This window comes from Protopterus annectens, chromosome 6.part0 (genome assembly GCF_019279795.1).
Source record: "Protopterus annectens isolate FY-2018-M chromosome 6.part0, PAN1.0, whole genome shotgun sequence".
NCBI lineage: Eukaryota > Metazoa > Chordata > Ceratodontiformes > Protopteridae > Protopterus > Protopterus annectens.
In genome coordinates, this window is record NC_056737.1 from 302,272,907 (window position 1) to 302,300,406 (window position 27,500).

Here is a 27,500-nt window from a genome sequence, read left to right on the forward strand (position 1 = left end):
GGGTTAAGATTGCATTACTGTGGACTATATGTTAAATGCTTCATCCTGGAGTCCTATTTGATTCACCTGCATTGCCTTAGACAGTCATTTATGCAGGTAATTTATTCCTGGAGCGCCCTTAAAGGTTCAGTTTTAGCGGGTGTTGACCAAAATGCAGTTGATTTAACGCGTAAAAATAAATATAGTTTACCTTTTTTATACATTACAATGATTCATATGAGTGGCGGATCCCTAGAAGATAAGGCAATTGATTCAAATGGACAAGAAACTTTTTTCTCCAAATAGACTTACCTTCTTTGAAGTAGATAAATACATTATCTGGGAATGGGGTTGCCCTCACCCCCAACGATGGAGTAGGATGCTAGCTGAAGCTGGGAAATCCCTACAGAGACAGATCAGAGACGTACACCTTATGGACGCTGGGGTCCTGGCACAGTTATAGTTAGAATGTAAGAAGTTCCCGGGCAGGAAGCTGTCCAACCAGGTTTACAGACCAGATTGCAGCCAGAGTACCGCACATCCCGTCTTCCCTCCGGTGGGCAGCGTTGCAATCAGCTGCTGCTCTTATAAAACGCACACACCCTCTTAGCTTTCCATCCAGCTGCCAATTCCCTAGTCCTCTCATCGCCTGATCTTGCACCCATCTATTTACCCTAATCTGCATAGGGCACTTCTGCATCCCAGCTCAATCCAGTAACTATATCCTTGTCCTGGAGTCAGCAGTGCATCGAGCTGCCTTCTCTGTAGTTTCTAAGTCAGAAAATTGGAACTTGCTTTCACGATCTTTTGCCCAGCCCAGCAAAGACTAGGAGGTCTAACTTCACTTTTTAGCAAGTCGTGTAGCCCCGTAAGCTCTGGTGTGGTGGACCTTTGCAAGAGAAAGAAGGTTTAGGCTGAGGTTTTACTCTTCGCAGAGTGAGCATCACAGACGTGGAACCATCCATTAACAGTGTAGGATTATTTCTCTTTTGAACCGCTGAAAACAGTGTAATAAGGATGCATTCGGTCCAGAGAAATCTGCTGCTCTTCACCTGTCTCTTAATTTGGACAGTTTTACTTACTCTGGTTAAAGGGATGCCGGCAGGAAAGAACACTCACCTTAGCCAGGTCCCAAAACAGCAAAGGGCTCAACTGCAACAGGTAAGCCAGAAAGTAAAAATGAAAGAAAAAAACTAGGAATGCAGTTTATCTTGCATATCAGAGTGTTGCACTGAAAAATAAATGCAGGTTCAATACAGCCTGGATTGTATTTTCTGTTTTTTTTTGTTCACTGTATCCATATGAAAGGTTTAGAGACTATTAGCGGCTTATTGAAGATTAATTATCAGATAAGATATTAGGTACTTTGGATTGCGCTTCTTGATGCACTTCTGTGCCTAGGGTTGCCACCTTTTCAAATGCCCAAAGTGGGACATTTTTGGTACAAACGTCAGATTTTGCAGGGTGAAACATACCCACGGCCAGTCCAAAGGACAGAACTTCACTTTTTTGCCTAAATAAAAGCTTATTCTTATAGCATTTTAGTTGCTTATTCTGTTTCTTATAACATTTAGGTGTTTCAGATACAGAATAACTGTTTTATGCAACTATTACATAAAATATAGGAAATATTTTTGTCCTGAAATCTCAGGACATTTGCCATTTTTTCAATTTTTTTGTAGGACACAACTACCCAAAGAGGGACTGTCCCTCGCAAAGTGGGACAGGTGGTAACCCTATCTGTGCCACAGAGAAGCATTTGTTTTGTAGGTTTTTGAACTGTTCCCATAAAAAATGCAAACTACTGTTGTTAAATTATTAGAGGGATGGAAAGAGGGACACTGGCAAATTACTTCTGTGAAAACATTTTATCTTATTGTCTGCATTATGAAGATTTTGTGTTTATGAAAGGGAGCTGCAAAACATAAGATTGATGTATTTCCTCTATCTCATATTATATGAAGTACTTATACATACACACACATAGCAATATCCCTCTTTCATGTGTTTGTGTGTGTGTGTGTGTGTGTGTGTGTGTGTGTGTGTGTGTGTGTGTGTGTACAGATGTGTTTGCCTTCAGAGGGGTTACAATGGGTTTACTTTTTGTTTTCTGTGTATGCAGTATCATATTACTCAGTAAAATAAATTGGTAGGGATCTGGGCATCTGCAGCTGATAATGTTCTTATCTTACATCTTTCTTTCCACACGCTAGACTCACTGTGAACAAAAACCTGAAATCAAGTTACATTCTGCTATTTCAGGGGCAAGAGGGAGTGGGATTTAAAATATACTGTAGCACACTCAGAAACTCCAGTAAATTTCATTTTAAATATATGTTTCTACTCTACATTAGAAAACCAGGTAAATCCTCACCAAAAGCATTTTCTGAACACACCAGATAGAAACTTAGAATTTTAACAACTAGTAAGTACCACTTAGACTGCCTAATGTGCTTTTTTTCGCCACATTGTAAATAATATGAATTTTCTTTCAATAAGAATTTTACTTTCTCTATCCCATTAGAGCTGATTTAGTTTTATTGTATGTTTCCTGAATTGCAAATTCCTTGTTTTATTGATTCTTACTGTAAACCATTAGATATGATTTGCTTCTATTATGTATGTTCTTTAACTGCACCACTGTTTTAAATTTAACAATCACTTCAAGAAGACGATTCAGTCATCTCAAAGCAATCTTTCCGCTGTTATCGAGTCTTGGGTCTCCCATCCCATTCCCATATACGTCCTGTGCTAAAAGGTTCTGCCCATCTGGGCTCTGTTAGTTTTTTCAGAGGGGGGTGGCGAACTAAGTATTCTTGATGGTAAGGGATAATATATTTTTAATATCATTATTTTTAGGCTCTGTGAATCGCAAGCTGTGCCCTTAAATGGCCCATTCATTTGTCCTTGCTCTTGACATAAGGCAATGCCAGAGGAGAGAGAGAGGGGCATGAGATGAGAACTGGAGAAAGTAGTTATTATGCTGCATATGATTAGGAGGTTCTTAATGCTCATGACATTTCCAGACATTGTCAGTTAACTATAATGTAATGTCCAACTAGTGTGACTTTGAAACACCTACAAAGTGCATTGTAATGTCCAGCTACTGGGGGTTGTTGTGAGCATGTGCTTTGGCACACTTACAGTAGTGTGCTTGCAGTCTTTGCTCAGGCTCACGCCCCTGTAACTCTACACTTTGAAGCTCAATACTGGGCCTTCCCCTGTGGTTGTACTTTAATTTTCTCCTTCCCCCTGTAAGTCTGAGTTGGCATCTGCCATGCGCTTGTATCATTCCCTGGCTGACCGCTTCACTGCCCAGGTTGCTAATGGTACCCTGGTCATCTGTGGCATAGTCAGGGTCATACCAGCTGACTCAGAGGTAGCTTCACTGAAAAATGTCCTAATTTTCATGTTCTGTTGTTAACCATCTGTTCCCCTCAGTACCTATCAAAGTACTTGGTCACTCACTTAGTCTTAACCTTCTTGGGACAATGCCAGGAAATCTTATGTGTATCTCCCTTTTACTTTATTAGTGCACACAGTCTTTCATTAATCTTTTAATAAGAAAAAAAACTTTTTGCGTTTGTAATTGTTATTAAGAGATAATGATAATTAGGATCAGGATCTGACATTTCTTAATTTGCTGTGTAGTGTTAGACTCTTTGCATAGCTGTAATCTGTGTAGTTATCTTAGGACTTGTTTTTCTTTAAAGAGATCAGTAATACATGTAGCTTACAACCATCACTGTGATATTAGATTTGTGGTACACAGATGTGCATGTTAAGGTCTATAGAAAGGAGAAAGTTCTAGTGAATCTGCTCCAGATTTCACAGTGGTAATAGGAAATTCTGTGCTGTACTTCAGACAATTGAAAAGAAATATTTTTCTCATCTCAGTTCAACCTTCAGCCTTAAAATCGCTCCCTTTACAGCTTGGGTTTATTTCTTGCATATGAAGGTAGGGAAAGGCTGTTATCGTTTACAAACAGTTGATTTCCACTTGCAGTATTTTGCAACACAATCATGAATTATTAGACTTGCATCATATCTTCTCTGGAAATTATTGCCAGATAAGATAATGAGACCATATCTGTAGTTGCTAATCATGTGTCAGAAAAATCTGTCTACTTCTATGCCATGCACTGTTGTAATTAGTAAAAATACAGAGCGTTGTAGTATCTTTCTGCATATGCACGTTATACTATTGAAAGTAAATATATATGTACTGCATCATATTTTATTGTACTGTGAAGTTCATATTATTGTGATTTTTAAGAAAAAAGTGCTGTCAATAAAGCACATATTTTATGATTTTTCATTATTTCTTAATGCATGAAATGAACAAATCTCTTCTCAGTAACACAGCTCACCGTGGGACTTTACATAGGATGATAGCCTTAATCAAGTATAAACATCAGTGAATTGTTTGACAATTATTGACAACGTATTTTCTCCACCATATTAGTTCAGAAGTGCAAATTTATAAAATAGTATCTGCCCTTTAAGTCCTATTTCCAAGTTCTGGAAGGAAATTTTCTTCAGTATTGCAGCACAGAACAGATTTAACCATCCTCTTTATGTTCCCATTCACTTGATCTTTTAGTTGATGTGCTTTTTTCATTTATTATGTAACATGTAAAATAAAGGCTGTCAGTCCTGAATCAGGGAACTGGGTAAGGGAAAGCTTTGCTCGTTCATGCAGTAGACGACTTTGTTTATACATTTGCTAACAGAGTTAACCAAATTAAAAAAAAAAAAATAGAAATTTTGCACTTTTTTTGTACATTGTCCCAGTGTCCACCAGAGGGAGGCACTGACCCTGCATGTTCCTTCTTTTGCATAGTTTTCAGTAGGAAGAACTGTTGAACTGGAACTTGCAGACATTTCCTTTTTAAACATTTATGATGTACGCAGGACTGTAGGATACATTTGAATATGTGTAGAACAAAAAATAGAACAGCCCCAGCTTACTGGGTGCTTTTTCAATTACTTGTATTAAGTAAAATTACATTAAAGGTTTGAAACCAGAAGAGATAATTTATTTTTCTTTTCTGCACACCTATAAGTATGCACACACCATTACAGTTAAACTGGGCCACTTGTTAATTTTTTTTGTAAACCCATGTGAGAGCTAGATTGTGATTTCTTATCAGGAGGCTTGTTACCTTGTAGTTTTACTAGCACAGAGTACTTCCTGATTGGAACTTGTTCCAGTTTTTGAACATTTCCTATTAGGGATTACTACCAGATGTGCTGGGGATTTTTTGTTCTTTTTAATACGGTTATTAACAGTGAGAATTGTCATCCAAACTAGATCACTGCCCATTTTTACATAAACAGAACTGACTGTTACTCACACTAGACCAAAAGCTGGTTATATGTAAAACCAGTGTTCATTAAACCTGAGTCTTCCCTTGTTTTGGTTAGGAACCCAAATGCAAGGATACATGTACTGTGGATAATTTTGAGTAATCAGCCATGCAGCATGTTGCTGTGGGAGAAGGCATGAAAGCAAACTATCCAATAAAAATACACATGCATATGTGTGTGTGTGTGTGTGCGTGCATGCGTGCGTGCGTGCATGCGTGCGTGTGTGTGTGTGTGTGTATATATATATATATATATATATATATATATATATATATATATAAACATACACATTGTGCAAACTGCACTATGTCAGTTAACCAGGAGTTAGGAATGAATTTCAAACAGTGGATCTATGAGGCAGAAACATAACTACTGAGCCAGCATGTATTACATATACTTTATATTATTAGACCACACCATCAGTGAATAAAAAATAGATATGCTGATTTGCTAAGATTGAGAATTTGCATCCTAAATCTTCATAGATTTTAGAAGAGTTTGCATAAGTCAGAAATGGAATGTGTAAACCATGTGTGGTTCTACAGACATTTATCTATGAATAACAAGTAGAAGTTATCATGACAGTAGTGCATTTTAAATCAAAATGTGACCAAGTGCATCCTGGTGAACATGTCCACTTCTTCTGAAAGTGTACATCTGGAGTTTGAGCTGATTAAGTGTCATTTCCTAAAGACTGTCTGCTGTTTTGTTTACGTAGTCGTCTTTATCATTATCAGATAGTAAGTGGTTTGTTTCTTTAATGGTGTGAGCTTTTATACCTTCTTAATGGCAACAATGAAACTATCCAATTAATTAGCAATGCCTAGTATCATCTCTAATAAATGATGAACTCTGCAAAAACTGTGGAACTAGCATGGAAACCTTATGGTAATCATCAGAGTCGAATGGTTACAAGGCTGTATAAAATTACATTATTCGTAGTAAAAATTAAGGAATGTTGCACTGCTAGTCATTATTTGTAATAATATGGAATATTAAAAAATGAAAAAACATTATAGCAGATAATGAATGATCTGGTTGCACATAATTGTTGTATGGCTTTGAGTAACGGGGTATCAGTATTTTATGTCTCAGAAGTCACAGTATTATTTATTCTCTGAAGTGAATTTGTCACTGGGTGGGAAAAATCTGTTGTTATCTATCGGCTTATCCCGGTTAGGTTTCGCCACCACTCATGATTGGCAATGGAGTTTTTTACAGTGCTGAGTTGCCAGCCTGATAGCCCAACATTCACAGAAGGCGCACACACACACCTACTTGCATGTCTTTGAAGTTCAACCGACCATGGGGAGGACATACAGACTCTGCACAAAAGGCACTCCATCCAAGAATCGAACCGAAGAACCTCTTGCTGTGAGGTGACAACGGTGGGAAAATCTGTGTTTGCTCTTAAACTTTTTGTCTAGCTAGCAGTTTCTTGAATTAATCCTATTTTTTCAGACTTGATCCTAAATAAAAAAAGCCATGCTAAAGTCTAGTAAAGTGTTATTTTGTTTTCATTTAGTTTTGTACTAATATTTTGGTAAAGATGTTACTCATTATCCTTTCTACTAAAATGGTGCTTTTTACGCATTTGTAGGCCTAGCAATACATGATCAGTGGCAGTGGTGCAACAGGTAGCGCATCCACCTTTGGTCAGAAGGCAGTGGGTTCTATTCCCACACCAGATAGATTGCAGTGTAAGTAGGGAGTTGCACTCCTGAGTGTGCTGTCCTTCAGATGAGACATTAAGTCAAGGCCCATCTGATTGAATTGGTGGTAGCTCATGTGGATATAAAAGATCCATGGCACCTATTGAAAAGAGTAGGAGTCCTTTATTTATATACAAAAGAACTTATTTACAACATATTTACATATATAAATATACACATCTATTTACACATATTCATAAGTTCCTTTACAACCATGCTAAATGTTCATCCCTTTAAGACCCCCACTCCTTTTTTCTATAACCACCATATGATTTTACTTAATATTTTTGCTAAATTCCATTTACCATTACACATAATTTCATTTACTTTTTCATCCCATATAATATAAAATAACTTTCATCTATTCTTTTAATATATTCTTTACTTCTATTCTTATATCAATATTTAATCATATCCATTTTATTTTATCCACTTTTTTATTTTATTTTTTGAAAAAAAAATCTTTTTTACATAGTTTTCCCATAACACTTTTATTTCTTTTACATTTCAAAAATGCATGTTCCTTGGTATCTTCTTGAGAATGTAAACATATTCTTCATATCCATTTTATTTTATCCACTTTTTTATTTTATTTTTCGAAAAAAAATCTTTTTTACATAGTTTTCCCTTAACACTTTTATTTCTTTTACATTTCAAAAACACATGTTCCTTGGTATCTTCTTGAGAAATGGCATATTTTCTTCTACTGGCAGTTTATCTGTTACCAGTCTCCTCAAAAAAATCTTGACATTTTATTTTCTGATTACACCATTTGATTCCTAGTTTTATGGCTTTAACATTTTTATCTGTTAGATTTTCCTATGGTTTTACATTAGTAATATTTTATCATTACATACTTACACCATATGTTTCTATCTTTTTATATATCATCAATTTTTATTTACCACAAAACTATTTTTTCTTTGTAGCATTTTATTTTTCCATTTATACAGTCTTTCTCTTTTATACTTTGTTTACCATATCCTAAAATTTATCATACTTAATATTTATACAGTTTTACTACTAATCTCTCATCTTTTTCATTTATCCACTTTAGCACTTTATACACATGTAATGAAGCAGCAGATACCACTGGGTTAATAAACCCTAAACTCCCTTCCTCTTTATTTGTATGCAAAACTTCTCTTTTTACTGGGTTTTTAGAACCCCCACATAAATGAAAAAAAATGTTTGCAATAATTCCTTTTCAAATACTGTTGGTAACATAAATACACTTGCTAAATGTGCTATTTTCCCATCAGTACTAAATGTATAAAATATTTTTTTTCTGAATGATAATGTTTATGTTCTCCAGAAAAGGCAAGTTTTATTTCTTGTATTGTTTCTCCCATTGAATAATTATACTTACATTTTTATTCCCAAATGTTATACCTAGCACATTAATTCCATTCATTGTAAAATATATACCTCTGTCTTTACTATATCACTTAAACCTTTACTTATCTCTCTATTTAAAGCCACCCCAATCACCTCTAGATTTTCATTTGTGCAAATTATTACTTCTTTTATCCATTTTTGTAATTATTATAATGTCATCTGTATATTTTAACAGAACTGGAATTCTCAACCCTTCAGGTATCATATACTCTGCCTCCTTCATTTTGTAATTTATTTCATATATTATCACATTCATAACTAATGCAAAGAATATGCATTTCACTGGGCATCCTTGTCTTACACCAGTCTTCATATGTACCTCTTGGCATAACCAGCCATTTACAAGTATTTTTACTTTATTATTACTATAGGCTACATACATAATTTCCTAACTTTCACCTATATTATATTTTTTCATTATTACCCAGTAACATTTCATTTAAAGTTGTATCAAATACCTTATTAAAGTTTCCTATCAATATTTCACTTCTTTTCTATTCATAATATCATCTGCAATTTCTCTATCATTAATAATTCTTGACAACCCTTCCCCTTTAAGCTATGTATACTATCTTCAATAACATTTTTCATTTTAGTTTCAAATCTCTTTTGTTTTATTTTCATACAGATATTATAATCATTACTATTCAGTACTATCCAACTTCATTTTTAATTGCATTCTGTCTTCCTTCTTCCATATGAATTTACGTATTCCATTACATAATTCTTTATACATACAACTCTCATTTAATCATTTATTCAGAATCTTTATACATTTCATACCTTATTCCACACAGTCCTACAGCCAAATATATGTTTGCTTAATACTTTATCTAGCTCATTTTTACTTTCCATGTTTTTTTTTTGCTACCTTCATTTTTTAAAACATTTCTTGTACATATTGTACTACACTATTCATAACTGTTTCTTGAATTCTTTCTAGTTTTTCTTTTACTTTTTTATTTCTCTCACTACACTACCATATTCCTTTACTAATCTGCTTAAGTAACATAATACTTCTCTTTTTCTTGTAAAATATATTTTCTTATATAACAATTTTTGTATTTGTTGTTGATTTGTTTCATATAATTGTTTTTCTTTAGCAAAACACTTTCTATCATTATGTTCTAAATCTTCCAATCCTTCATTATATGTTTTTATATTTTTCTTTCTCTACTTTTTTCACATCATGTTGCCATTGTAGAAAACATTTTTTATATTTCTTTTTAAATTATTATCCACCATTCAGACCAATGTTTATCAAACGTTTTCACAGTAATATGATGTTTTGATAACTGTATTACTAATATCTTTTCTTATTCATTTCACGAGTTCTTCTTTATCCCTTTTATTCCTTTGCCCATTTTTATATATTCCTTGTTTTACTTTATCCCCAGCCATATTGCAAGATGATCCAAAGTCCTGTTTCAACTACCCCTATATTCTGATAATATAAAATAATCTATTTTAGTTCTATATATGTTCTATACATACCCCTTTTGTAAGTCCATGAATTTTTGTCTGAAAGTTTTAACTTACCACATCTTATAACTTCTAACATTTTTCTTATATCATTCCCTTTCTTTTATGCTTGCCTCTTAAATCACAGTTAGTTTCATGTTATTATAATATTATATTTATTACTGCATAGTCTAAAATCTGATGAAATAAGCTTTCCCTTTCTTTGCAGTTAGTATAAGCATATAATGTTATAATTCTATACACTTATTCTTTTCATTTTAAATCTACAATGGTTAATCTTCCCATTTTTGCTAAAGTTTATTTCTAATAGCTTTACTGTATTTTTACAGAATGCAACTATTCCAGAACATCTGTCATTTCCAAATTCCAGAATAAATTTCCTCCTCATAGTTTCTCTGTTTGTAATCTTTCTTCAGTTGGTAAAAATCTCGTGCTTTCTAATATAGTTAAATCTGCACCACATGTATTACCCCACTCCAAAATCCCTATTCCTGTTGTTGTATTCTTAATACTATTCACAGTTATAGAAAGTACTCTAAAATTTTTATTTTCCTTTTTCCTTAAATTCATAGTTTCATAAGTCCATAGCCAATTACTGGGCTAGCTTTCACAATATGCCATTCTAAACCTAGTCAATTTCCCTCTGAAAGGTGAGACTCAAATAATGTACCTTGTGTCTGTGAATGAAACACCTTAACCATTATACCAACCCTCAATAATTTGCTGTATATATTCTTTTTTGCCTATTTCCTTTCTTTTATACTTATACCTTTAAATTATATTTTTCTGTCTTTTACCTTTTACTAATATAATTCTTTTTTTCTTTTACTACTTCCCAAATTTGTCTTCATCACTTATTTTAGAACCTTCTTCTATGTCCTCTTTATTATTTTTTTCTCATCTAATTTTCTCCTGTTTATACTACTACTAAATTGGTTTACTGTTGAAATGTTGAAAGTCAAAATGAATTGTAGTAAAAAAGACAAAACATAATGTTGCACCATATGGTCTACCTGCCTATAATTTTGAACATCCTTTCTCCAATGTCTGCATTCGAAGTTAAACAAAATAGCAGGAGGTGGTGACAGACACCCAGGTTATTCTGTTTAATGTCTCCTAAAACTTTTAATTTTTACATCACTGATTTTTACTGTTTTGCAGGGGGGCAAGCCCCCCTGAACCCTCCATGTGTGGGCCTGTGTCCTCCACACCCCCTGCAAATTATATATTCCAACTCCAAGATTGCACTACTATCAGGAGAGGGTACATTTCCTGATCCCCACTGTGGTGCGATCTATCAGAATGTCAGTCTCACATTAGTGAATGTACACTATCATTTGCTACTGTGGATCTGACATTTCCAGATCAGCATTACGGGAACTGGAGAACATGCATTCAACCTTCCCATTTTCATGTAAGCGCCATTCCAGATTTTAATAGTAAACTACTAAAATGTCTTCTTTGCTCATTTTCCCCTCTTTCTTTTAACTTACTCTTATTTTCATTGTGCAATCCACTCATACATGTCCGATTTTGTTACTTTTATAACATTCCAATTCACACTTTTTTGCATCATGTCCCATTCCCTCCAAATGTAACATTTTCTTTTGTCACAGTTACTTATCAGATGTTTTTCCACACACAAAAAAAACATGTTTTGGGTTGTCCCCAGTATTTTATGATAACCCTATTCCCCTCCCATATTTATCACACTTGGTATATGTAACATTTTTCCTCTTCCTATTTTTAACACAATTTTACAATCTTAGCCACCAATCCATAAACCCTTCTGTCATAACTTTTTCAATGTCTAGCACTTCTTTACATAAAGTTTTCAAATGTCATTTCAAAGTCTTTCTGCCTCTGTTTGAAATTATTCATGAATTTTCCTTTTTGTTTCCGTGTTAAATGCTTTTATCACATAAAGATTCCAAGGGTTACAGTCTTTCTTTTTTCATATTCTCCAAGAAAATTTTCCATTGGAAAAAAACAGTCTCAAATATAGTGTCACAAAATATATATTTGTTAATAAGAATACATACTCATAATTGTGCTTTTATACCCAAAGGAGCTATTAAATTGTCATTCACTTCATACCTTTCCATTTCTTTACACTTCTGTTTTTTTATTTTTTTCTGCCTTTTTTTACTACTCTTCTTTTGCCTTCTTTTACTTTCTCTACATATGTTTTCTTTTCGATCTTGCCACAATTCTTCAGGATTGTTTCTGTAGCCTCCTTTTGTATTTTCTCCATAATGTCCCCCTAGGAAACATCTTCATTATCTGGCTCATTCTGCATCACCATTTCTTTAAGAAAATCATCCTGCAACCCTCCCAGCTGGAGGTTGTAATTATACATCCATCATTTACTGACTCATCTCCATCAAAAATATTTCTCTGAAACATCTCCTCAGAACCTTGCACACATTCTCCAGTTTCAATATTCACTTTCTCTTCCATTTTTCTCACCACTCCATCTCCTTCTCTGTTCATCTGCCTCCCTTTTTCTCCAAGCCATCTCTGCACCTGGAACGGGAACAGGAAGTGCTCCTGCAAAATGGGTCCCACTCATAACAATGACAAGTAGTTTTTTTATTGATTGACATTATATACAATACTTATTATGTACATATTTACATTATTTACAGTTATTTGAACTTTGTACAATTCAGCTTAAATTTTGTTAATAAACAGTCCCCTTCACTCTTTTTTCCATAACTAAAAATGTATTTTCTTTAGGATTTCTGCTAATATTCATTTCCATTAAACTTAATTTCATTTAGTCTCTCAGTCCACAATGCCCATAAAATGTAAAATATTATTCTGTCAATTTTCTTCATGTCATCTTGCTTTTTAGCACCATAGTAGTCATATTTAATCATGTCCATGTTTATTCAACCTTTATAAAACCTTTCAGCATTTTATTTTTACATATATCTTCCCATAATTTATTCGCCCTCAAACATTTCAAAAACATATGTCCTGTTGTTTCAAATTCTCCACAATTAATACATATTATTTCTTGTTTTCTTTTAAAAGACATATTACCCTTAACAGGTAGTTCATTTATTGATAATCTCCATAAGAAAGCCTTACATTCATATGTATTTTCTTATGCCATTTATATCTCATTGTTATTGCCTTCTTTTTTTCTATTTCTAGATGTTCCCAAGAATCAGTAACATAATATTCCTTCATAATGTTAGACTATCATTCTTTTCTGTTTTTTTAATCATATTCACTTTTAATTTCCATAATAAAATTTTGTTTTGGTATTCTTTAATATCTTCTTTCATAAAACTTGTAATTTTATTGATCTTATTTATGATTACATTCATAACTAAAAAAATAATACTGCTTGCTGGACATCCTGGTCTTATTCCACATTCTAGCTTAATTTCTTCACTTAACCATCCATTAACATTTATTTTACATTATTTATTTCATTTGCTGACTTAATTACTTATGCTGTCTTCTTACCTGTATTATATGCCTCTAGAATACCACATACAGCTTCATTTTGTATTTTATCAAATGCCTTGCTTAAATCCCCTATCAATTTTAGCTTCTACCCTTTTATTTGTAATATCATCTATTACTTATTTTATTAACCATAATAAATCTTGACTTCCTTTTCCCTTTCTACCAAAAATTGTTTGATCAAGTAACTTAGCTAAAAGGTTAACAAATAGAATAGATATTATTATTCTAAATATTTTACAGTCTGTATTGTTCAATACTTTTAGTCTCTAGATTTTATATTATAATTTTCTCCTTTTTTACATATAAACTTTAAAATTCCTATACATATTTCTTTGTCTGTCATTCCTGTTTGTAACCATTCATTTAATACTTCTACAAATAACATTTTTTGCCAGTTTTCCATCTCATTATGCATATATTCCTGTAGCTGTATTCATATTAATATCTTTTAATATTTCATTTAACTCTTTCACATTTTTTCTCCTAGTTCTCATTGTCTTCTTTACTTAATTTATTTATTCATATTTGAATTACAAAGATGTGTCTGGAGCATTTCTCCCCGGGTCTTTGCCGAAAATTGGCTTTGTTCTAAGTCAGACTTTCCCAGTTTACAAATGTTAAATAAATAAATAAATAAAAAATAAAAATAAATATTTTTGAACCCTTAAAAGATTGTACTGTATATTTTTGATTATCTCACATTTTCTTCTTGTGTTGTAACTTTATTTCCTTCATTATTTTTTAATTCCCTTATTATTCTTATATTTTCTTTCACTAATTTAGTTAAATAAGGTGCCTTATAAACAATGTATTTGTTTATATAAAAAGCTATGAAATAAATCAAGAAAGGATTAATATTTTTCTTTTTCATAGAAAGCTTTCCTATCCTTTAATCATCTAAATACTTCTTGACTTAATGTTTTATACTTTATTTTCTCTTTTTTCTCTTATTCTCTTGACATTCCAAAAACACTTTTTGTACTTTTCCTTAAAGCTTAAACACCAACTTGTCCAGTTTACATAGGATATTCTCATTCCAATATGATCTTTCCATAGTTTATTTCCTTTCTATCATCTTGTTTTAGTTCTTTTTCATTCAATCTTTTAATCCCTTTACCTATTTTATGCATCCCTCTTTCTCATGTACTTCTATCCAAATAGCTATATGATCTGAAAATCTTGTCATATTAACTCCTTTTTGTAAGATTTTTAGACTATCCAATATTAAAAAATAGTCAACTTCATTTTTTAATTTCACTTCTTCTATAAATCCAATGTTTATTATCCCATATGTATAATTTTTCCACTCTTCATTATTTTGTTTACCATTTAACATCACTACTATTTTTATTTGTTCTTAAATTGCAATTAAAATTTTTCTACCAGTATTATATCCATATTCACACACATGTAATTAAGGATTTTTTTTAATATTATCTCTCTTTCTTTCTTTGTTACATATGCATATATAGCAATAATTCTATAAACATTTATTTTCCATCTTATGTCTATTACCGTTATTCATTCATTTATTTATTTAACATTTGTTAACTGGGAAAGTCTGACTTGGAATGAAGCCAATTTTCAGCAGAGGCCCGGGGAGAAATGCTCCAGACACATGTCTTTCTAATGTGGGAGGAAACCAAAGCATCTGGAGGAAGCCCACATGAATACAGGGAGGACATGCAGACTCCTCACAGAAGGAACCCAGCCAAGAATTGAACTGGAGAAACTCTTACTGTGAGGCGACAGTGCTACTGCTGCACCACTGTGCCATCCAATAGTAGTAGTAGTATAGCAGTTCATCCTAATTCAACTAATGTAACAGCTTGTGTTTTTAATATTTTATTGACATAATATACATATTCCTAAACATGTTTTTCCCATGTCCCAAATAATTGATGCACCCCATAACATTTCTGTTTGTGATCTTTCTTATTCTCTCAGTACTCTAGTATCTTCTAATATAATTGTATATGCAGCACTTAAAGCACACCATTCTAATATACCTATTCTTATTTTAACATTCTTCATACTATTTATATTATAAGCTAAAATCTTCAGCATTTAAATGAAATTAATGTGTTTTTTCCTCCTTTACCTTTTTTATTTTCTTTAGTAATTATACTTTTAAATTCTTTCTTTCTTTCACTCTATTCCCTGTAGAATTTTTCTTTCCTCTCACTACTTGCCAGTTCACATACTCATAACACGTATCTCTTCTTCCCTTTCTTTTTCCCCTCTCTTGCATCTATTTTATGTCTTTGTCCTTATCTGTGTGTTACTCTGTTTTTCTTGTTCCTTTTCTATATTCTTGTCTTGAACTAAATCATGTGTACTTTCTTTTTCTACAATCTGTACATCTGCACAGTCTAGCCATGTATGTCCAGTATTTCCACATTTTTTATATTTCAAATCACATTTTTTGCTTCATGTCCTGTTTTACCACTTTTGTTTGTCACATTCACTAATTAAGTGATCATCTTTTCCACAAAAAAAAAAAAAAACATGTTTTAGGCTGTCCTCTATATCTCACAAATTCTCTATTACCATTCACATTAATTACACTAGGAATATGTATCACATTATCATTTTTCATTTTTAGAATAACCCCACATTCCCATTCCCCAGTCCATAAACCTCTTTCATCATATATGTTTGTTGTGTCCATTATATCTTTGCATAAAGTCATTACATTTTATTTCAAATCTTTTCCTTCTATTTCTCTTCCAAACTGAACCATAACTCTCTTTTTTGTTTCTCTGTGAAACAACTTTATCACATATTCAGTATATTGGATTACAGTTCTTTTTTTTTTTTTTTTGGCTCGTATTTTTTTTTTAAATTCTGCATAAACTGGCCTGTCTCAAAAAATGTCACAGAATATTTCTTTATTAATGGGTGAAATACCCAATGATGTAATTATACAGTCCCATACTTCATACCTGTCCAATCCTTTTCTTTTTAACTGCTTCCTATTAGAACACATTTTTTCTTCACTTCCTTTGCCTCTTTGATTCTTCCTCCCTCTTTCTCTATCTGTGCATATGTTTTATTTCTTGATGATTCATCTGTTGCCTCTTCTTCCTGTATTTTTTTCATCATCTCACCCCACAATGATGCTACCTCATTCTCTGGTTCACTCTGGTTGATCAGTTCTTTTAAATAAACATCCTGCAACTCTCCAGATTGAAGGGTTGTAATGATGCATTCCTGTTGAGTATCTCTTCCTCCATTGAACAGTCTTTTTTGAAATAAATCCTCCAAATCTGGTACTGTTTCATCTATGAACTTTAGTTCATTCTTCTTCTCAGTTTCTCCCTTCTCCTCCAATACACACAAGTTGTCCGCCTACGTATCACTTACTTGCCTTTCTTGCAAAGGGTCCACAAATTCCACACGTACTTTCTCATTCACACTTTATTTTCTCTTTGGTAAACACTTGCAGTACTTCTCCCTGTTTCTCCAGGCTGCCTATGCACCTGGAACAGAAATAGGAAGTAAGACACACCACTCTCTATCATGTCCCCTTTGCTATGAGTAGAGGAAGTTCCTTGATGCCTTGGCCAAATTTACCCTTGTAGTATAAATGCCACCTTGGGTCTCCCTTGAAAATAGGCCATTAGCCCAGTGGGATTAACCCAATCAATAAAAAATGAAAAAAATAAATAAATTGTATGCAAAGAAAATCAGTATGACTTCTAAGGTATCTGACTAATGTCTCTTTATTTATTTTCTTATTTTAATTTATTTTATGGAGCTCAAGATTTGATGTATAGGTGATTAATTGTTTCAGTGGCATGACTGTACAGTTTAATCTGTGCTTTTATGATGTTAAGGAACTGACTGGATTCTGATTAGTTGTATTGTGGTATGTTTCTTTACTCTGTTTAAAGAGATAATTTAGAGGTTTATGTATAGTGTTGGGAATTAGTTACATATTGTTATTTGCCATTTTATCATTTAATTAATCAAATCATTTTCTTTAGGGATCATTACACCTGGATTCCTAGTAGATGTACTGGGCTTTTATTGTTAAAGCCATCAATAAAAAGGGAAAAAAGCCTGTGATCCATTTAAATATTTATTGATAATTTTAACCATGGGCCACCAATTAATTTTTTTGTCTGATAAAAATAGCAACATTTCAATATGTACTAATATTAGTCCTGATTTCTGGTGCTAAATATATAGTTTTTTTGTTTTTCATGTTTTTATTTTTGAAGCAACTTTTAATCAATATTGCCCATTACAGATACATTAAACCATTTTTTAGATATAATATTAAGGTTAGAAATGGAGAACGATTTGACAAAAATGAGTCATTATGATAAGTACATTACAGTGATATAGTGAGATCATTTTTAGACTGCTTTGACATTGCTAAAGTGGAGGCTGTACCCATCCCCTGTGCTGTAAAACACTTTACTAATAGAAGCTGATCACACCTGATGCTGCCTTTCAGCAGTGCTACCAGTGTCACCAGTTTTGTCTATTGCTGCTGACCTCCATCCATGCATTTACAGTTCAGTGTTGCTGTATAAGGAAAGTTTTTCCATATTTACATGTTTTGTCCCAGAACCTTAAATAATAACTCCCAACTTATTTTCTTGTAAAACATGTTTGATAGTAAATACTGTATTGCACTTTGAAAGACCACCCCATCCGCTGGAGACCTTCATCTTGGGACATATTAGATACCATTATTCACCCAGAACTAAACTGCAAACTGATATGTTTCAGTAAGGATTTTAACAATTTGACATATTATGTAAGAGCATTTCAAGCACCACAAATATTGGATGTACTCCAATATGTGGTATTTTATTTCTGACTGATTGGAATCCCAAAGTGTCAATGAAATCATGAAAGATCAGGGATGTGAGGAAAATATTCATGTGCAGTACTTTTCCATGTGAAATGCTGTTTGTGCTAGTCTAAAACCATGTCACATGACTATTTTAGAAACACATGCATATGTGTGTGTATGTAAGTATAATATATGGGTCCCCTGCATTTTACTGAACGTATGTTTGTCCAACATAGGCAGGGCTGTGATATAAAGTTGATGGTATGGATGGCTAAATGGTTGCTATGTTGATGATTTGGAATGTTGATATAGGTAGGTCAGACTGGTAAGTCGGATCATGTGTGTATGTGAGTTAGGGTTAGAAATGAGTGAAGGATGGATGTTGTGTGTTTGTATATTTTAGGGTACGGGTTTGGGAAAGATGTAATGTTGTTTGTATATGTCTGTGTGTCTGAGTCTGTCTTGTGTAGTGGCAGTGTTAAGGGAAGTTTTAATGACATTAAGGAGTAGGGTTAGGGTTGGGGGAAGGGGCAGCATTACGGTTAGCACCCATTACTAAGGTAGGGCAGGGGTGCTCCTAGCATAAAACTAATTTTAGATAAATACCCATTCACAATTTTATCACAAGTGTGTGCATTTAGCATGAATCATCAATATTGTAGGGGAGATCTAGCATGCTAATGTTGTCTAACCCTGCTTGCTTACACCTGTGATGATCCCAAAGTCTAAATTTGGGCATGCATGTTCCTTGCTTAATAAAAGTTGGAGTGGTTCTTTTTTTTTCTCCCACACCTGGAGATGAAACTGTGGTACTTTTTAGCTTAGCATCTGAAGACAGAATAAAAGTCTAAACTGTTACTGCAGCCTAATACACTCAGCTCTTCCTGTGAAACAGAAACATGATTCTAAACTTATTGGAGCAGCTTTCCATTATTTACAGTCCTATTGTCTCAATTACTTATAAATGGTTGAAATATCATAAAGTAGATACCAAAGTTTGATTTGAACCCAATTGAAGAGGAATGCATACATTAAAGTGTATTAGGGAATACAGTTCACTTTTTTTTTAGTTTTACTGGAATTATTTTTTAACATTACACATGTTCAAATAACACTGGAATGATATATGAGACATATGTAGTTCTCTGCATTCATCAGGGTTTTCAGTAGAATATCTTTGTATTGTTCAAGTTTCACTTTTTCTTTACCAGTTGTATATTTATAACATTCACATTTTACCTAATGACTTGTGTCATTGTCTTTGCATGGAATATGCAATAGTATGGCATTGCTAAGACTTTATGTATCCATTTTTTTAATAATGATTATCTATGACTGGTCACTAAATGTACCATTGCTTGCAAACAGGGCATTGGTTAAATTAATTCCAGTCTTCTTACATTTTTCAAGAAACCTGGATGACACTTTTCAACTGACTTAAGACTCGTGTAGTTTAATGTCGGTAAATGTAAATTATATGGGAAAAAACACATCTTCTGCTAAGCATGATATATACTAGGAGATGTGAGAGATACTGGGTTAAAATGACGTAATGGTACCCATTTCTGATAACTTCAATCCTTCACAATAATTTAGTATATAGAATTAACTGGAGAATTCTGTATTTAATTTCTGCATTTTAAATGAGTACAAGCTGAAAAGTATTGTACTATCATTTTAATCATCACTTGTGAGATGCACATTGAGTTCTGTTCTCCATTTGTGTACCTTATGATGTGTAGCACATAAAAAAAAGAAAACAGAAAGAGTAATTTGAAGGGCTGATGAATGAAGATAATGAGAGGGAGAGAAGGTTGGATGATGTGATGATAGTGAATCATGAAGTGCAACGGATTAGCAAGGAGGAAGTAAGGATAGCTATGAAGAGGATGAAGAACGGAAAGGCTGTTGGTTCAGATGACATACCTGTGGAAGCATGGAGGTGTTTAGGAGATATGGCAGTGGAGTTTTTAACTAGATTGTTTAATGAAATCTTGGAAAGTGAGAGGATGCCTGAGGAATGGAGAAAGTGTTTTGGTACCGATTTTTAGGAATAATGGTGATGTACAGAGCTGTAGTAACTACAGAGGGATTAAACTGATTAGTCACAGCATGCAGTTATGGGAAAGAGTAGTGGAAGCTAGGTTAAGAAGGGAGGTGATGATTAGTGATCAGCAGTATGGTTTCATGCCAGGAAAGAGCACTACAGATATGATGTTTGCTCTGAGACTGTTGATGGAGAAGTACAGAGAAGGTCAGAAGGCATTGCATTGTGTCTTTGTGGACGTAGAGAAAGCATATGACAGGGTACCTAGACAGGAGTTGTGGTACTGTATGAGGAAGTCGGGAGTGTCAGAGAAGTATGTAAGAGTGGTACAGGATATGTACGAGGGTAGTGTGACAGCGGTGAGGTCTGCGGTGGGAGTGACGGATGCATTTAAGGTGGAGGTGGGATTACATCAAGGATAAGCTCTGAGCCCTTTCTTATTTGTAATGGTGATGAACAGGTTGACAGATGAGATCAGAGAGGAGTCCCCATGGACTATGATGTTTGCAGATGACATTGTGATCTGTAGTGAGAGTAGGGAACAGATGGAGAAGACCCTGGAGAGGTGGAGATATGCTCTAGAGAGAAGAGGAATGAAGGTCAGCAGGACTAAGACAGAATATGTTGTGTGAATGAAAGGGAGGATAGAGGAATGGTGAGGATGCAAGGAGTAGAGGTGGCGAAGGTGGATGAGCTTAAATACTTGGGATCAACAGTTCAGAGTAATGGTGAGTGTGGAAGACAGTACAGGCATGATGGAGTGGGTGGAGAAGAGTGTCAGGAGTGATTTGTGACAGACGAGTACCAGTAAGAGTGAAAGGGAAGGTCAACAAGAGGGTAGTGAGACCAGCTATGTTATATGAGCTGGAGACAGTGGCACTGACAAAAAGGCAGGAGTCAGAGCTGGATGTGGCAGAGTTAAAGATGTTAAGATTTGCACTGGGTGTGATGAGGGTGGACAGGATTAGGAATAAGTATATTTGAGGGCCAGCCCAGGTTGAAAGGTTTAGAGACAAAGCCAGAGAGGCAAAATGACATTGGTTTGGACATGTGCTGAGGACGGATGCAGAGTATATTGGGAAAAAGATGCTAAGGATAAAGCTGCCAGGTAACTGGAAAGAGGAAGGCCTAAGATAAGGTTTATGGATATGCTGAGAGAGGATATGTAGGTGGTCGGTGTGACGGAGCAGGATGCAGAGGACAGGAAGAAATAGAAACAGATGATCCACTGTGGCGACCCCTAATGGGAGCAGCCGAAAGTAGAAGAAGATGAAGTGTAGCACATAAGAAAGCTAGAATCAGACAGTGATAACAAACAGATACAATTAGGATAACTGTAATAATTTTAAAATACAGTCATAAGTTTATAACTATGATTTCTCAAATCCAGGTTCATTGCAACAGATGTTTTGAAAAGGCAGATCACTGAAAAAGTCTGAAATTAGCATAAAAGGGAATTTACCCTTTTTTGACTTGTAGTGATCTTGGAGTTTTTTTGTGGGGGTGGATGGGAGTAGTTGACATAACTTTAGTCACTGTGGGGCAATCTTTCTCCCTCTTATAAAGCACACTGTTAATTAAATCAGTGTTTCTTTCAGGTAATGATGATTTTGACAGATGTGATACAAGTGGGTTTCATAGAATTACCACTTAATGAGTCACACTGCAGTCATTTATTTATTTTTATTTTATGTATTTAGTTATTTAACATTTGTTTACTGGGAATGTCCAATTGGGACAGAACCCGTTTTCAGCGGAGGCCTGGGGAGAAACACTCCAGACGCATGTCTTTTGGAATGTGGAAGGAAACCTACACGAATGCATGGAGGTCATGCAGACTTCACACAGAAGGCACCCCAGCTGAGAATCAAACTGGAGAGCCTCTTGCTGTGAGATGACAATGCTAACTGCTGCACCAGTCATCTAATAGATAAGCCCATATCGAATTTTGCCTTTAAAGTAATACCATTATTGGTGAATTATTGCATTCTGTTCTAAAGTACCAATGCAGCATTTCTCTGGGGTCATTAAAAGCTATTTGAATAGATAGGGTAACCTTGGAATCTGTTATATGTAAGTGGGGTGCAGGAGGTTTCCTTTTGTACACATGGTGTGGAAGGCTTTGGCCATCACAGAAAAATCTTTTTAAAATTTTTATCTTTGCTTTTCAGTGAAATTCCATTTTGATGCTTTTGGCTTCAGTTGCACAGTTTAGCAGGCATGGACTTTGAACAAAATTGCCATGTTTTTATGGAATGGTTTACATTAGGTTTAATAGCTGATACAGACTGAGTGTCATTTGAAGCCTTGCATTTTGCAAAGAAAGTAGTTTATAAGAAAACCTGATATTTTACTTTTTAAGAACATGCTAAAAGGATCTGATACCATATTCTGTGGAAGATAACATGTGTGATTTAAGGATTTCTGCACATTCTATTCTTGGAATTTGTTTACATTTATTTTGCTTATGGGTCAAAAGTATGTTTACTTAAAAATGTGACTTATGGAGTGAAATAAGTAGTTTTAAGGGTTTCACAAAAGGTTATTTTGCATGCCATCGTCTTGGATTGTGCTTTGTTATATTACTTGCAGATGAAACTGTCCTGAAAACAGCACTGATGAATCTAGCTCCCCCAATGTGCACAATACTGTGTGACAGTGCTTAATGTTTATTTATTTATTTATTTTTAACCTAACTGCTTTTAATTATCAAAATTCAGATAAAAAACAAAAAGCTTAACCCAAGGAGTCAGGTACTGGATATTTTTTGGATATTGTTTTTCAAATTATATTTGAGGAACACTTTCTGTTCCAAAAATTATAATTGGGTGGGGGGATAAATATATTAAATAAAAACTGGAGTGCAGGTATTTTTAAACTTTACTGGCTGTATGCTGGGACTTTCGATAAAGACTAGGCCAGGTATGGAGTCTGTGACATCTTGTCAAATAAAGGCGGTCATCAGCACTGGACAGTCAGTGTTTTAGTGTTCTGGGCACTTTATATGTACAGAACAGCATAAAACGAATCTATGCATTTGAGTATCTGTGTAAGACAAAGATGTCACAACCAGAATGAACATTATTTCCAAACTCACAGCTGAGTGAAGAAGTGTTCTGAAAAATAACACAGGGTATTATTTTCTTCTTTGTAAGGATAAAAATCAATGTGTAAAATGAAGGGCTGTCCTTAGAAAAAACGATAAGGACAAAGGCGTTTTGGAGAGATATAGTCACAGAGTTCAAATGTAATATACAACTAGAATGTGAAAAATAGAAAGACACTGGTAAATAGCAAGGTGTTGTTAGATTTTGTTTTTAATTTAGGTTCAGAATATTTTCCACTTAGTTCTGAGTACAGAGAATTGGAGAAATGAATTCTTAATATCATACTGTGTACTTGGGATCTGTTTCAGTGCTAATAGTCATATGCAGAATATTATTCTTATCTTTTGCCATCATTTGGGTGAGATGTGATATTGACATCATGTCTGTTTTTTTCTTATCTTAAGGTGTTCAAGCCCCTCATTGTTTCTTGGAGAAAGAATAATATGTTATTGGGGTCTTGGTTATATATCCCCTTCAGTTAGATTACTGTGGGTGTCTTAACATAAATGTTTTTGCATGCTTATATATTCTGTCTTCCATAATTCATAAAATGGGATGTTGTTTTTCATATCAGCAGAAGTACATGCATGAAGAGATACATCTGCAGGAAAAAGACAAGGCCTGCAATATATTTGGTAGTGTTTCCTGCTTTTATAGGACTGTTAGCAGGTGCACACTTGAGTGATTCTGAAAGTGAAGAGTAAGCTATCATCCTGAAGAGCACAGACAATATGCCAGCACAGTTGGTGACACAATGTGTATGCATATGGACTTTGTATATAAAACAGTAGGTATATTTATTTCAAATGTGTGACAAATAAAGCCAAAGCAGGTCATAATCATAAGGTGTATGGCACCATTCAATGCGGGAACAAATGAAATGTGTCGAGTTTCAAAACTGAAGCAAAGCTTTTGTTTTTCCATGTGTTTTTTTCCACTGCTCATCATGACTATTAGTCTTTCTTCTTACTTGCTCTATTGGCCATTCATTCCCAGGGGCCCACTGTGGCCCTTAACAGATGGTCCAACTGCAGGAGCAGTGTTGTCATTTACTGAGGTCGACTTCTTAAGCTTTGCTGTTCCCCAGTGCAGACCCCTTTTGTGCAGCAAAGGACTGGCATGCAGTGGCAGTGTGCTAAGTGTGGGTCTTCTGTTTCAGTGAGTGATGTTCCCTCATTTGGCCTTGTCCCCCTTGAAAGAAATAAGCTTCCTTGAGCCTATTCTCCAACAGAGATTATAAGTGGGTTCCAGTCTCTAAACATGTACCCAACCCTTTCCTCCCAACTGAGAGGTGAACAAGTGCTGCCTTGTTACTCTAGTCTCCCTACCCAAATCCCACAGCATTAGTTGCTAACCAAATGTGGGATCAGGGTCATACTCATAGAATTATGTGTGCCACAGAGCGCCAAACAAATATGGCATCCAGATCATAGTTATTGCATTGGTTGTCAGTGCTACAGAGCTGTTAACCAAACTTGAGATCTGTGTCATAGTCATGGCATTCGCCATCTGTGCCACAGAGCTGTTAACCAAACTTGGGATCTGTGTCATAGTCATGGTATTACCCATCTGTGTCACAAAGCTGTTAACCAAACTTGGGATTTGTGTCATAGTCATGGCATTAGCCATCTGTGCCACAGAGCTGTTAACCAAACTTGAGATCTGTGTCATAGTCATGGCATTAGCCATCTGTGCCACAGAGCTGTTAACCAAACGTGGGATCTGTGTCATAGTCATGGCTTTAGCTATATGTGCCACAAAGCTGTTAACCAAACTTGGGATTTGTGTCATAGTATTAGTCACCTGTGCCACAGAGCTGTTAACCAAACGTGGGATCTGTGTCATAGTCATGGCATTAGTCATCTGTGCCACAGAGCTGTTAACCAAACTTGAGATCTGTGTCATAGTCATGGCATTAGCTATCTGTGCCACAGAGCTGTTAACCAAACTTGAGATCTGTGTCATAGTCATGGCATTAGCCATCTGTGCCACAGAGCTGTTAACTAAACTTGGGATTTGTGTCATAGTCATGGCATTAGTCATCTGTGCAACAGAGCTGTTACCCAAACTTGGGATCTGTGTCACAGTCATAGCTTTACTCATCTGTGCCACAGAGCTGTTAACCAAACTTGGGATCTGTGTCATAGTCATGGTATTAGTCATATGTGCCATGGAGCTGTTAACCAAACTTGGGATCTGTTGTCATAGTCATGGCATTAGTCATCTGTGCCACCAGGATGTTAACCAAATTTGTGATCAGGGTCATAGTTATGGTATTGGTCACCTATGACACAAAGCTGGCTATGAACTAAGACTATTTTAACTAACATGATAGGATTATAATGTGAAGCCTTGAATATGGGGAAGCACTTCACTTCAAATGTGTAACAGAGAGGGAGAAACCTTGACATGGAAATGGAGATGATTCAGATATAACTAAAAATGAAAGGCATTTTTGATACTGAGCGGCAAAAACTGATTGCACTGTCATTGTAAAACTACAGATGCCCCATCTAAATGTAGATACATAAAAATTATCAATAGAGGCTTTCTGCTAGATTTTCACATAAGATAAAATAACCAAAAAGGTAGATTATTCCAAGTCTGGAAAAGCCTCATTTATTTTCAAAGTTTCTTTCTGCCAAGAGCTGTTCAAGTGAGCTGGGCATATAAATTTTTGGATAACATCTGTCCTGAAAGGGATTAGTAAAAGTTCTCAAATGAAGCAAATGATATAAACTGAGAAACAGTGAAGAATCAATGACAAATTAAGAACAAGGGAAAATAATTCAGAAACACAAATTATGGGGGAATTTGCTGTAGAAGAGGAGCAAAACATTTTTTCAGAAGGGATACAAGACTTGTACAGCAGTGTGCAGCTATCATGTGGTTATTATAGGTAGTCTGATGAATCATAAGGGATGTATAACTGGGATACAGTCTTAAACATATAAGATGCCCCGTCTTTAATGAAGAGTTACAGTTAGGACTGAAAGCTAGGCTGGGTAGTTATACCAACACTCTGTTACATGCAGCCAGACAGCTGGCCTATGAGTTTTATTCCTGCCTTTGCTAGTCATTGGGGTCAACTGCGGATGGATATTCATGAAGGGTATCACAGGGGTCCTCATTAACATAGTCTGCTTTATCTCTGGGAATGACTTCCTTTCTCACCAGCCCTGCTGTTGTAAAATATTAGTGACTGAAGTTATGGTAGACACTAAAACCTTCTAAATATTGGCTCTGCTTTCTCATCTGGGAATGCATCTTAACTTTGGCCCTTTCTCACACTGATCTTTCAGGGTTGTTGCTGTGTCTTTCGGCTTTTCCTGGTTAGGGGTCACCACAGCGGAACTCCGGTCTGCTAATTATTGGTAGTTGATTTTTACGTGCCAAGTTACCAGCCCTGATGCACAACCTTCAAAGATGGTATGCCCATTCACGTATGTCTCCACGCAGAAGACGCTCTACCTGAGATTCGAACTGGATAGCGTCGTACTGTGAGGCGACAACACTACCGCAGCACCACCACCGCGGTATGATCTAAAAAAAAGGTCTTGTAACCTTAATAGTCATTCACTAATTTGGGTTACCAATAAGCTAACCTCTTCCCGAAAGAAGGGAGACATTCCAGTAAATAATTTGGGGAATAATGTGCAAGTTAGTGAGTGTATTAAATAAAAACAGATCTGACAACCAGTGGGTTATGGTCCAGGAGGGAAAAGCAGGCCATGAAAAGGTAACATAGGAAGTATTGTAAATACAAGTGTTGTAAGGGTTTGCTCTGTAACATACAGAAGGCAGGAGACACATATGCATGCAAGTAACCAAAATACAGCTAGGTGAAGAAAATAAAGTTTACAGCATGAAAACAAAGAATTGTGGGAACAATATATAAAGAGCAGGAATGACGTTTTAAGAGGCAGGATTTGAATGAGCCATATAATGTGTAACTGACAATGACTGGATGGTTTATAAGTGATGTATTATCTTTGCAGCTGCAGTTGTGTCAGCATGGTTTGTAATGTATAATGTTAGCAACTGAGAGTGTGTCAGTATGGCTTATTTTCATTTATATAAATGTAAGATTGTGTACGGTAGTGGTGCTGCGG

At 34.9% G+C, this 27,500-nt stretch overlaps 1 protein-coding gene across 1 annotated transcript in view; it reads left to right on the forward strand.

The window, feature by feature from the left end:
- The first annotated feature begins 703 nt into the window (after positions 1 to 703).
- ISM2 (isthmin 2) overlaps positions 704 to 27,500 on the forward strand; it is an 832,179-nt gene continuing 805,382 nt past the window's right edge. Inside the window, exon 1 of the mRNA XM_044074053.1 lies at positions 704 to 1,140. Coding sequence (XP_043929988.1) covers positions 997 to 1,140 — 144 coding nt within the window. The 5' untranslated portion in view covers positions 704 to 996. The remainder of the gene's footprint in view (positions 1,141 to 27,500) is intronic.